This window comes from Mus musculus, chromosome 12 (assembly GCF_000001635.26).
Source record: "Mus musculus strain C57BL/6J chromosome 12, GRCm38.p6 C57BL/6J".
NCBI lineage: Eukaryota > Metazoa > Chordata > Mammalia > Rodentia > Muridae > Mus > Mus musculus.
In genome coordinates this window covers 72,488,162-72,501,714 of record NC_000078.6, presented here as the reverse complement: position 1 = coordinate 72,501,714, position 13,553 = coordinate 72,488,162, and the positions used below count along the sequence as shown (strand labels likewise).

General features: G+C 39.7%; 1 protein-coding gene across 13 annotated transcripts in view; it reads right to left on the bottom strand.

The window, feature by feature from the left end:
* Positions 1-13,553, bottom strand: part of Lrrc9 (leucine rich repeat containing 9) — an 83,297-nt gene that overhangs the window by 16,199 nt on the left and 53,545 nt on the right. For 12 of the 13 annotated variants that reach the window (XM_011244211.3, XM_011244209.3, NM_001142728.1 and 9 more), the window contains 5 exons: positions 6,020-6,150; positions 4,558-4,666; positions 3,789-3,928; positions 2,000-2,136; positions 772-989 (listed from right to left, as the gene is read on the bottom strand). In XM_011244211.3, coding sequence (XP_011242513.1) covers positions 772-989; positions 2,000-2,136; positions 3,789-3,928; positions 4,558-4,666; positions 6,020-6,150 — 735 coding nt within the window. Of the gene's footprint in view, positions 1-771; positions 990-1,999; positions 2,137-3,788; positions 3,929-4,475; positions 4,667-6,019; positions 6,151-13,553 lie in introns of those variants that run through there. The other variant, NM_030070.3, reaches the window with a different exon arrangement.

Sequence of the window (13,553 nt, the reverse complement as noted above, 5' to 3'; positions counted from 1 at the left end):
TTACGAGCTTGTTTAAGCTTGGTCTTTGGGCATACTAGGCACGTGCTCTACCACAGACCTGCTGCCCCCAGCTCTGAATCTCATTTGTTAAGGTCACCTGCTGTTGCCAGAAATATTTCCCATAGAATACCAATTTTTCCAAACTTGTATTTCTTCTGAATAAAGTTTTGGTAAGATCACTGCCAATGTGGTCTGGCTTTCCTTAGATTGGTGTTTGGTGTTTGAATCTGGATTAATCAGGTGTACACTATTTTTTACAATAAGATTTTTCCTACTTGCTCCGTTAAAAGAGACATTATTCATGATTTCCTTCTAACCTTGGAAAGAAATCTCATATTATTCCAGAAAAGGCTTTATGAACTGTATCTCAAATAGCACCTCAGACGAATATTTGTCAAGCATCTAGTGTCTACCATGTACCTTGGGCTATGCTAATATAAACATAGACGAGATGAACATAGGACTTGTTCTTGCAGGGGCTAGGGGAGTGTACAGTTTAGTCTGCCTTTGAAACTGCCTTAGAAGTACAGAGAGCAGAAGCAACATTAGCCAAGATGCTGATCCAAACACAAGCTCTAACAGGCTGTATCAACTCTCATACCTGTAGAGAGAGGCTCTATCCAGTACCCTAATAGAGTGCATGCCTGTGACATGCCGATAAAGAGCTATAAACATAACATTCTAATTGGTTTATTTGGGGGCTTTATGTTGAGATCAGAGGATTTCAAATACATAGACCTCAAAAACGACAGCACCCTCAAATAATGTTACCTGGATTTTGTTATATCCTAGGAAGAGTTTCTCCAGTTTGACCAAAGACTGCAGTTTGCTTAGTTCTCGCAGCCTGTTTTCCTCTAGATGAAGCATCAGCAGGGAACTTGGCTTGGAAAACGCGGTGTCATTAAAGGCCCGGATGCGGTTATGGTCGACGACCAGCTCCTGGAGGACGATCAGGTTGTCCAGCCCTTCCACCTGACTGATCTCATTTCCTAAAGTTACGACATGATGCGTGAGCCCCAACTTCCAGAATTTAAGTTTATCTACCCACCTTCATTTAATGATTTTTAAAGCTAAAAATGACATTTACTTTTATGTCTCAACCGTAGCACAAACTGATCTTTCCCTAACCTCTAGTGAGCAGCCTTTTCCCAAACAACTTTACGTAGCCTTAGCAACCACTCTTGTCAATCTGTTAATCCAGTTACTAATCTTGGACTACCTTTCCTTTCCCTTTGCTCTGTCTAACTTGTTCCTGTGTCCTAATAGTTCCTTCCTTTACACCTCCCTATTACTACCACTGTGGACCAGGCCATTATTAGTATATATTAATATATTCTTATATTGACACATAATATAACAATATATATATTATATAATAGTATATAATGTATATTAATATGTGATTAATATATATTATTTTGGATCAAAAATACATATGCTTTAGATTACCTGATTACCATTACACACCAGTGCAAATTTGGGTTATTATTTAGCCACACTGAGCCTCAATTACTTTTTCTTCACTACCCCCAAAGTGCCCAACAGCAGAGAAATGGCTAAGAAAATGTGATGGGTAAACATGCAATGGATTTCTCAGTCATAAAGAAGAACAAGATTATATTCTTTGCAAGAAACACATGCTACTGGAGATAATAACATTAAGCAAACTAAGGTAGTCTCAGGAAAACAGAGTTCCTATAAGTGAAACAAAGACAGCAAAGGGACTGACTTATGGGGACAGAAGGAGGAGACAAGGGAGATAGAGAATACACACAACATAATACATGTGTATGAAAATGTCCTTACATAATAATACCAGGTACAATGAGTATATATAATCAATTACTCCTTAAGATGTTATTTAATAATTTACAATGAAAGAAAAAATTGTGACTATTAAATTTTTGTTGCCAACAATCAACGATGTTTGCACATGCTTGTCAAAGCAAGATGACAACCCAGCCAGTTTACAGGACTTACAAGCAGCATGTCTACTCACCCTGGAGAAAGAGGAACTTTAAGTTTCTCAGTCTGTTAAGTTGTAGCTGGACTAAGTTACAAATTCCATTGTATCCCAAATGCAGAACCTCTAAACTTTGCATTATTGGAGGCAAGTTCTCACTGCCTACTGAATCTCTGAAACACACAGGTAAGTTTGAAGTCATAATCTTGATTTAAAAGCAATTTTATCATAAAAGGCAGTCAGAGGTATATTTAGTATAAAGTAAAATAAGATAAAAAATTATATGAGCTTTTGATTTATGATAGCTGAGTAGTGCTTTTATAATAATAATGATAATAATTTTTATCTCTTAAAAATGCTTATATGGAAGAGAATAAAGTACAGAGAGTCACAATGAAAAGTGAATCAGCAAGAAAAAGAAAACTTGTATTGCATTAGAAGGAGATAATTGGAGTTATCTTTATTCTAAGGGGATGTATGCCTGAATGTATTAAATTCTGACTGATCTACTAAAAAAATAATTTTACTGATAAATTAATTCATCTAAGTCACAAGATAAAATAATAAATGTGGTCTGAAATTTCAATGCCATTAATAAAAACACAAAAATAAAATTAAGAAAGCAATTCTTCTACCTTTTTTATATCAGTGTAAGAGAATATAATTTCAGAATACTTTAAAATACATTCCAAAAACGCACAAAATATATAGTTAGCTACACATAATTTAACGAAACCAATGGGGGGGTGTCAGCAAGTGAAAAATTATTTTGTGTTTGTGTCTGAATATTAAGATGTCAATTCTTTCAAATCAATGGATAGATTCAATACAACCTCAATCAAAAGCTCATTAGGAGAAAATAAACTGCCATAAAATTTACAAAGAATTCAAAGAACTCTGAATATCCAAAGTATGTTTTCACATTCTATATATTGACACAGTCACAACAGTGCAGTGAAATTAATTACTGGCCCTTGCAACAACAAGGGATTGGGTCTCAGAAAGTAAGCTAAGTGAAAGAAGCCAGACACAGAATGAAAGTAGGAGCTTGGAGGTGGAGGGAGAGCACTGTGGGAGGGGCAGCGGGGTATGATAGAAGGGGACTGAAGATAACCAAAGCATGTCACATACACATGTAAAATGCCATGATGAAACCCATTATTTTGTACAGTTAATAAATGCTAATAGAAATGGAAAGAGTACTTACTATGTAATTCCAATCTTACACAAGTCTAGAAAGAGGCAAAACTGAAGGGAAGAAAGCAGATCAGGGGCAATTGCCAAAGACCTGGATGTAGGGAAAAGGGATTGCAAAGAAAAGTGGGGGTGGCTCAAGGGGCCAGTCACTTCACACTGTGGCTTTAGATGAGGCATAGCACCGAGTTATAGGACTGGATACGATGGTCAGAAATCATTAAATACTACACTGAAACTGGTAACCTTGCTATATGCAAACTGTCCCTCAATAAAGATAACAGAAGTGCTCTTCATTGAGAACATGAACATGAAAATATTTTGACTTAGTGATGCACACACACATCTTTCTCTGTCTGTCTGTCTATCCATCTAGCCATTCTTTCTTTCATAAATTTATAGGAAGGCAGGATAGATATGTCTTCTTCACAAATTATATCTTTTCCATTAATATAAGAATTGGGTGGGGAACAATGACAAAGACATAGTTCAGATTTTTATTTGCGAAATTTATTTTTGGCATACTGTTCGTTAAATAATTCTTATTATCAGCCAAATATGTGTGCTATTATGTGTTACTTCTCTGGTTGTTTTTAAGTGTGAAAAATAAAAGATTTTTTTTTTAAAGTACCTATTTAGTTTTGAGGTTCCTTGCTGTCCGTAGCCACTTGAGGGCACTTTCTGGTAGAGCAGCTGTCTGCTGCTTAAGTGGGTCTGAGGCTTTAGTCTAGGCATAATTGATTCAATGTGATTGTAGTTGAGGCATAAGACCTACAGAAAGAACATCTCATTAATCAAACGTCCTAGGAACTCTTCAAATGGTGTGACTGATACTTGGGATAGAGAACATAATTAGTAATAATATGCTACTGTGAAAGATAAAATTATTCCAAAGTATTTAAATTTAGCTTCAAACGTGTTTTAATGATCTTACATCTTGGAGAATCACTGCAAATAAAACATCCAAGTCATTAGTCAGCTATCCAGTGTTCTCAATCTGCAGTCCTAATTTGTCTAGGCCTCATAGAGAGGAAATAAGGACTTAGCAAGTTGTTTGTTTCTGTGTTTAGATGCCTTTCATTGGTGAGCCAAGGCAAAGAGACTGCTTTGAGAGCCACCTCATTCTCAATTTCACTTCCTATCTGCTCACTAGAGACAGTGCCTCTCACCCTGTCTCCTCCTGAAGAGTAAGATCTGCATGTCAGCAAAGGACGTAAGATTCACTGACTAAAAAAATTTGGCAGGCAAGACTAAGATTTTCTCGATTAGTGAAAAGCAAAATAAAATATAATTTAGGGAATAATTTCGACACCTTAATAAGGAAATACATTTTAATGTAAGTGAAGATTAAAACTTGTGCTGATGTCTTTGAGGGCAAATATGGCTCTGCAGCCACGTGCCTTCACGTTGGGCAGGTAGATGAGGCCGCTGAACGAGGTGAGGTTGTTGTTCTGGAGATTCACGTTGCTCACATTCCTGAAGTGGTCGACAGGAATCAGATCCACGGTCCTGAATTAGATGCAAATTAGATGCAAATTAGATGCAAATACAGTCATTATTTCAATGGAACAGAGTTCCTCTACACAGGACTCCCAAAGCCGTTAAAAAGTCTCACTAGACAAATTATATGCAATGTCAAATACAGGAGACGAATGTTTAGCTAAAACATTTGTTTTTTGTACAGGCATGAAGAAAATGATATAGGATCTGATTGCTTTAAAAAAAAAACCCATATCTATAACCATCAAACAATTACTGTAGATGACACTTATACAATAAACATCTCCAATTTATTTACCAATGAACATACAAGTTCATGAACTCACAGAAAACTTGATACAGTAAGTCATAAAACAAGCAGGTCATAAGCTTCCATGGCACACGTGAAGCAGGCTGTTCCCAAAGCGACAAGGAATGAAAGGAGTGGGCAGGAGCAGGGAATGGGGAGGGCTTTGACACTGGATTTTTTTTGTTGTTGTTTTTGTTTTTTTGAGACAGGGTTTCTCTGTATAGCCCTGGCTGTCCTGAAACCCACTCTGTAGACCAGGCTGGCCTCGAACTCAGAAATCTGCCTGCCTCTGCCTCCCGAGTGAGTGCTGGGATTAAAGGCGTGTGCCACCACGCCCACCACGCCCGGCTTGACACCAGACTTTTTGGGCTCTGGGAAAACCCTTCACAGCACTGATCTCAACACTCAGTTGGGAATGGTATTGGCCTGTGGGATCATCAGAGAGGCTCTGGACATTGATGAGCCAGACAACTCTGGAGCCTGGACATGATAACTCCACACTTACATCCTAGCATGCATCTGAGAAGCCCATTACAATGAATGCGGTGCAATTAAAGGTGTAAACACCTCTTCGTTCCATTTCGTTTCGTTTGTTTCTTTTCTTTTCTTTCCTTTCCCTTTTCTTTTCCTTTCTTTTCTTCTTTCTTTCCCTTTCTTTCTTTTTCCTTTTTCTTTGCTTCTTCCTTTCTTTCTCTCTCTCTCTCTTTCTTTCTTTCTTTCTTTTCTAACTTTGACATTTATGATTTTCTTAAGATGTAACTACACTTTTGCTGTTCCGTAAAAGAACAACACCACACCAAATGTAAACCTAATATGACTAGCTGTAAAAGAAACGGGAGAAACAAAACCAGGTGAAAAACAAAAGCTCGCAGTAGTTTTTAACCACAGTTCCCGATAATAAGAATTACTGCATCATTTCAAGGAGTTTCAGAAATAGACTAGCACAATTATTGGGTATGTTAGGGAAGGAAATCAGAAAACTTGGCAATAACTGTATGTGTGGTTACAGTGACACGTGCACACAACTCCACATGTGGTCACAGTGGCACATGCACACAAGGAAGCAGATGTACCTGATGGCTGATGAAGTCCAGTTTAGCTCTTGCATTTGGATAAAGTTTGAGTGTCCTTGTCGTTCGGCAATCATGTCAGAGGTAAGCCGTCCACCAAACAAATCTTTTGCAGTCTCTGTCTCTGATGTCTCCTGTGAGGACATATGAAAGGGATGACCTCTCTGGCAAATGACCACACCTCCCGTTATAGATGCAGATTAAACAGACACACTTCTCTTTATTCTTTCCTGTAGAAACAGCTATTCCCAGCCCCTTGCACGTTGGATAGGTCAAACAACACAAGACAGTCCCCGGGCTTTAAGGACTTTGTGACCTGAGGGCTGATACTCTTGATTTTATTTTTGCATCATTTAAGTCAGACTGGGTGCTGGGAACCAGAAACAAAAAGCTCACCATGATCCAACTGTCTCCAGTCAGCGGAGAAGCAAAGAGGAAACCTAGCTAGACAATAACTGTTAACCTTTGAGATAATAATAGGACTGTTCTATCTAAGCAACAGAAACAAACTTTGGCCCCACCACCAAGTGCAGAATGGGCTATTCCGTATCGCCAGCCTACAGCAAGACTTTTCTTAGCGTTTTCCTGTTGAAGGAGAGACTGAACTTACATTCCTTCCATTATTTCCATTATTTTCAGGGCTTCCCTGGAAAGTAACAATCCCAAACCAAACCAACTCTCATAAAGTGTTTGTTCCTGGAGATCAATGGTGGTGGTGGTGGTGGGAGTGGGGGTGTTGCCACTTATCTGTAGCACAACGAGGGATCTGTGGAGGCCCACGGTGACATAACAAGATGTCTGTCCTAGCCACACACAATCAATGGAGGCGTGTTAGAAAGCATCAGCTCCTACCCTGGCCTTGGCCTTAAGAGACTACAGACACTTGAGGCTGGCAGCAGCAAACTGGGGCCCAGTGTTTTCTCACTGGTGCATACTGGAGCACAGTCAGCAGAATGGCGCATGTGAGCAATGCCTTGGGGAACTGTGAGAGAGGCCCCAGGGGAAAATGGCAGAGGGCCTTTTACCTTAAGTGCATTTTGTTCCCTGGGTTGTTTTTGAACATGAATTCTTGCCTCCTGTGATAAATATTTGCATTCGCTTTATAAGACATGTCTATTCTTGTTGGATGTCAGAACATAGCTATAGAACCCAATCTGGTCAGTATATCCCGGATCTGAATACGGCCTTCTGCCTTGCTTTCATGCTTTCTAAGATATACTCTATAGTATGTGCCAGGCAATTGTGTTTAAACTGTCTTGAGGAAGTTCTGGGAAAGGGCTGCTCTGTTAGTACTTGGTATGTGCTTACTGATGCTTAGTTACATGGTTTTCTGATCACGTGCTTCTGAACTCAAATGCTCTTCCTTGGATCACTGCTTCCTATGTTACATTCGTGTATAAAAGCACACTGACGCTGAAGTCAGGCTGTGTATAACATCAGACTGCAGTCTGCCCCACTCTTTCAGCTCCTCAGATGCCAGGTCTCGAAGACACAGAGCCACATAGGTTGGAGAGAGTTGACAGCGCATGGTCAGGGAGGGTTGTTTGGGGTTGCAGGAGGGCTGCTGAGACAGGTAGCCTCTGCTCTGCGGCAGACCCAAAACTGTCCAGGGAGAAGTAGAAAAGTCTTTCTCATCATGTTGAAAACCAAGAAAAAGTTCAGTGTGAAGAGACAATAAATAGATCCTCTGAAATGGCACAGACATGAGTAATTACTGACAATCAGGTCTCACAAAAACACTTTAGCAATTATGAATGTACTTGGATCAAACAAAAATATCAACTACCAGCAAGGAAGAGATATATGTTATGAAAGGATTTTAATCTTGAAAAATAATATAGCCAGGTAGTTATTCCAAGGGCAGTAATTTTTCAGTTTGTGTTAGATAAAACTGGTAAGTCATTTGATCAACACTTACTAACCCTCCCTTCTTATATTTCTAAACTCATAAAGACTTCATATTTGAAATGAAGATATATACTCTTCATGCAAAATGAGTTTTGCATTTTTACATTTTTAAAACTATGTAGGAAGATGGAATAAAATGAAGTCGCACCTGCCTAGAGAGCTCTTTAGCTCTTCACAGGCTTGATCTTCACTTAGCTAACAATGTAAGAATAAAGAACTGTCCCACTTGAAACTAGTCCTGCGCCATCTCTCAGTCCTTGTGTGCACAGTGCTTTGGCCTGTGCCATTCCTGGTCTATTCGCAGCTAGGAAGACTCCGGGCAAGTGCTGCCCTTGACTTCCCTCTGCTCCCACTCCTCACTGCTTTTCTTCCTTCCCTTTCTCATTTTAGGTTTCCTAGGCAAAGCATTAAAGCCTGTCAGAAGCCATCTAGGAAAGGCTATGGCAAGCAAGTGACTTTTCTGGAGACGGCCACCATTTTGCATCGCTGAGATGGGCGAGCTCTGAGATTGCAGGGTCCTTAGAGACTTCCTTCCAGGATTGCGTCTTATTGCTGAGATGCGTGTCCTGCCATTAGCTATTACATAAGCTAATGTTTCCTGGGCATTAGCTCGCACTATTGGGCAGATTTCCTGCAGAGTTAATATGAAGATGTACTTTCATGTAGTAATGCTGTATAGGCAAAGTGGTGTCATAATTCCTAATGATTTTATAGAATTCCTAAATTCATACAAACACTTTCAAGCCCCACACAGAATAAAAGCTGCAAATAGAGCTACATAAACCCTCATGTGTCACAGGCTAATTGCATTAGGAAAAGAAAGCAGGCTTGGAGCAAATTTATGATGAAGGAAAACATTCTTTCTAGGTTAGGTATGAGACCATTATCTGGTAACTAAAGTAATAAACTGAAAATGGGCAATTTATTATAGGTGCAAGGACAGAAAATAAATGATGGACTAGTTTATCCATACAAGACTTCAAAATAATGAGATACAAGGCAGATAATTTATCTCTTGACAAAACCCTGCTAACGTATGACATAAAAACATTGCTTTAAACTTATAATGAACTTATGGATCTAGTAACAGATAGTGAATATTTAGTCAGGTAATAGTTTTAATGGAAAGGCATGTAAACAACTCTGCTGTAATTCCTTAAATCTTATCTATGATACAAAATATTGCCTTAAACTTAGTATGAACTCATAGAATGTAAAAATTCTTAGAAAATCACGTGACCAATTATCCTGGCAAAAGATAAAAACTAAGAACAACAAGAAAATGGTGGTGCAGCCTTCTTTAGCTTCATCTAGTATGCATGTGTCTCTAAGTGTGCCTTTTTCTTTCTTTCCATTCTTTCTTCCTTCCTTTCCATTCTTTCTTCCTTTCCTTTCCTTTCCTTTTTCCTTTTCCTTTTTCCTTTTCCTTTTTCCTTTTCCTTTTCCTTTTCCTTTTTCCTTTTCCTTTTCCTTTTTCCTTTTCCTTTTTCCTTTTCCTTTTTCCTTTTCCCTTTTTCCTTTTCCCTTTTCCCTTTTCCCTTTTTCCTTTTCCCTTTTCCCTTTTTCCCTTTTCCCTTTTCCCTTTTTCCCTTTTTCCCTTTTTCCTTTTTCCCTTTTTCCTTTTTCCCTTTTTCCTTTTTCCCTTTTCCTTTTTCCCTTTTCCTTTTTCCCTTTTCCTTTTTCCCTTTTTCCCTTCTCCCCTTCTCCCTTTTCCTTTTTCCCTTCTCCCCTTCTCCCTTTTCCTTTTTCCCTTCTCCCCTTCTCCCTTTTCCTTTTTCCCTTCTCCCCTTTCCTTCTCCCCTTCCCTTCTCCCCTTCCCTTCCCTCTTCCCTTCCCTTCCCTCTTCCCTTCCCTTCCCTTCCCTTCCCTTCCCTTCCTCCTTTCCTTTTTCCTTTTTCCTTTCCTTTTTCCTTTTTCCTTTCCTTTCCTTTTTCCTTTCCTTTCCTTTCCTTTCCTCTTCTTTTCTTTTCTTTTCTTTTCTTTTTTTTTTCTTTTCTTTTCTTTTTTCTTTTCTCTTCTTTCTGGCTCACTAAGAGTTAAGGAACTCCAAGCCTCTCACCTAGCCAGTGAGGGATCTGAGTCAAACAGAAAAGAACCAAAGTAATTAAGTTTCTTTTTCTCTGCTGCTATACAGGAGTTAGTACCCAGAAGCCAGTGGCTTTTGGCCATATAACTCACAGGCAGAGGCATCTTTAGCCCTGATGGCTGACTCCATATCACTTCACTGCCTTCCTCAGGAAACTGGGTGCTGGGATAACCCCTCACCCCAAAGCCTTACCCAGACTTCCTTGCATTCTGTACTCTCTCTCTCTCTCTTTTTTTTTAGACAGCCTTACAAATGCTTTCAGTTTAACTGTCAGCTCTTTTCAAGCTGTTTCTGACTCTTAAAAAGAATGTGGATTAAATTTCTATATCCAAATTTAGTCTATGATTTCAACCGCCTGCTTGATATTTCCAGTCAGATAATCAAATGTGTCATGAGATGTAATTCGTCTGAAAGTCTCCTCCCTGGAAGTTGCCTCTCTTCTATTTTATTGGGGCCTGTTTATTGTTACAGTAGTCTTGGTGACTATAACTATCAGGGATCTGTTGGTGCTCATTAAGGGAAATCTATTTCCTCCTAGTCAAAAGCATGGACTCAGCCTCTGGCTTGAATGTAGAGACCTGACATACTATTGTTTCCTCGGTGGGAGTGGGTGGGTGAGCTCCCTCATAGAAGCAGGAGGTGGGGATGAGATAAGGGGTTTGCAGAGGAGAAACCGGGAAAGGAGAGGACATTTGAAATGTAAATAAATAAAATACCAATTAAAAAGAATGAAGGGGCGGAAAAGGGCTAATTCACCAGAACCTGTCAATTACCTTCTCAAGGCCTCACCTCTCAGGAAGGTTTATTCATTCAAAGCTGTGCTGAAGCACTGGGAGGAATAATTTTCCCCTTAGTGAGATAATGTGCTTTTTCTTCAGCCTATCTCCCCCAGTGTGGTCACCCATGGATCCATCACTGTGCTGATCTTTTAAGGTCTAGCCACCAGAACAGTATAACTTTCTCTTTTTCTTTTACCAAAGCCTAAACATGTTTTCTCTAGCATCATGGGTCTTCTTACTACCCTCTGAAGCTACTTCCTTTGTCTTGTACCTACTTGCTGCCATGTGACAGGCTGCTGACCCAACTCAAGGCAAGACTTTCTCTCTTCCTTCCTTTCATATACCTTTCCCAATGGCTGCCAAGATCTATAACTTGCTTGCCCTGCTGTTTCCTCTTAAACATTAGTAAAATTGACCTTAAGCTTCCTAGTGAGTTTCGTTTATGAAGGCCAAGAATCCAAAGAGGTAGTAAGCCCAAGCCCCTCTTTAACACTTGTATTGTAGTTGCAAACTCTGTAGACATTAACACCTGACTCCCTAGCATAACTGTAGTCATTTTCGTTTCATGCCTGCCAGCCATTTCATATTGTTGTTGTAATGCTGACATAGAAAATTCTTTCTGGAAGGTCAGACTGACCACATATCCTGTTATGTTCTCAGCTTTGCTATTTTTTTGGGCAATTTCACAATCACAGGCTCCACTTAGGACCAATCAAATTCAAGGTCAGTTACAACTATTTTGTTTAGCTAGCCAAAATAGCTTGCGCCACCCTGAAGCTACGTATGAGCTCATTGCAGTGTTTGCCTTTATAAACTGGCCCTGAGAAACATTCAAGGTCTCAGTCTTAGCTCCTGAGTCTATGCTATGCCCTGATAGATCAGTCTTGGTGTGGGTGTTCAATGTTCTTGTTTGACTGAGACCAGGGTCTGAGTGGTTTGTGGGGGGATTCCTGGACCCCAGCAGTAGGTATCTTTTCATGTTTGCTGTGTATGGCTGATAAATTCTGTCAGTTTCTCCCAGAATTTCTCCTGTGCAATACCAACTCGGCCGAACCCTGCTTAGCTTACAAGCTTAGATGAGCACAGACACATTTTGGGTGGTGTGACTGAAGAGGCCCCATTGCTTTTCATAAGTCTCAGTTTTCTGCTTTTATTTATTTATTCATTTGTTTTGTTTTTATGTTTGTTTTTTGATATGGGGCTGCTCTACATAGCCCTGGCTGTCTTGGAACTTACTATATAGACTAGGCTGGCCTCAAACTCACAGAGATCTGCCTGCCTCTGCTAGGATCTGCTGGAGTGCTAGGATTAAAGGCATGCATCATCACTGCCCAGCCATCTTTCTATTTTTAAAGTCACCTCCTTCTGGTCCAGTTTCTCATTATTTGTTCCTGGTATATTTTAGTAATCTTCTTTGCTGCCATAAATACTGCTATTAGATGAGAATTCTTAATACACAGTTCTAGATATGTAATTACACTCCTGAAAACTATTCGACATATTCTTGTTCTCTTTAATTTGAAGTCTAATTCTTCAGCCTGGTCTTCATACCCCATTATTAATTCACAGATTTGTAACCCCATTCCACAAAGAACTTAGAGCAGCTTACAGGAAGCATGTAAGAAAACAATAAAAGCACAAATAATACATGATGAAGAAGATCAAGACTAAGGACAAGGTAAGTTAAGCCAGGCAGTGGTGGCACACACCTTTAATTCCAGCATTCAGCAGGCAGAGGCAGGCAGAACTGTGAGTTAGATGTAAGCCTAGTCTATAGAAGGAGTTCCAGGATAGTCAGGGGGGTTACACAGAGAACATGGAGAAACCCTGTCTCAAAAGCAAACAGACAGACAAACAAACAAACAGACAGACAGACAAACAAACTCAACAAGAACAACATAAATTAGAACAGATTAAAAACTAGGGTTAGAGACAGGGAGAATGTAATGTCCTATAGAATTTCTATTATTGTATCATAAAATTGGCCCTGAGCTTTTGCGATGCTAAAATGAAAAAGGAAATACATAATATTTACAGTTAGTGAACAGAACAAGACCTTTTCCCCCTACATTTATGTATTTTCTAAATGTATTTTCTCATGACACCTTTCAAATGAGGGCAGTTAATAAGAAGGACAAGAGCTTCAACATATATAGAATGCATGCAATACGAGTTATGTAAGACTATGCACAAGAATCCACCTTTACCACCAGATCCAGACACTATTGCAGATGCCAACAAGATTTTGCTGACAGGAGCCTGACATAGCTGTCTCCTGAGAGGTTCTGCCAATGCCTGACAAATACAGAAGTGGATGCTCACAGTCATCCATTGGACAAGCACAGGGTCCCCAGTGAAGGAGCTAGAAAAAGTACCCAAGGAGCTGAAGGGGTTTGCAGCCCCATAGGAGGAACAACAATATGAACTAACCAGTACCTTCAGAGTTCCCTGGGACTAAACCGCCAATCAAAGAAAACATATGGTGAGACTTGTGGCTCTAGCTGCATATGTAGCAGAGGATGGCCTAGTCAGTCATCAATGGGAGGAGAGGCCCTTGGTCCTGTGAAGGTTCTATTTCCCAGTATAGGGGAATGCCAGGGCCAGAAAGCAGGAATGGGTGGGTTGGGGAGCAGGGGGAATGGGAAAGGGATAGGAGATTTTCGGAGGGGAAACTAGGAAAGGGGATAACATTCGAAATGTAAATAAAGACAATATCTAATAAAAAAAGAAGAAGAAATCCACCCTTAGTGACTGAATGAGCGCA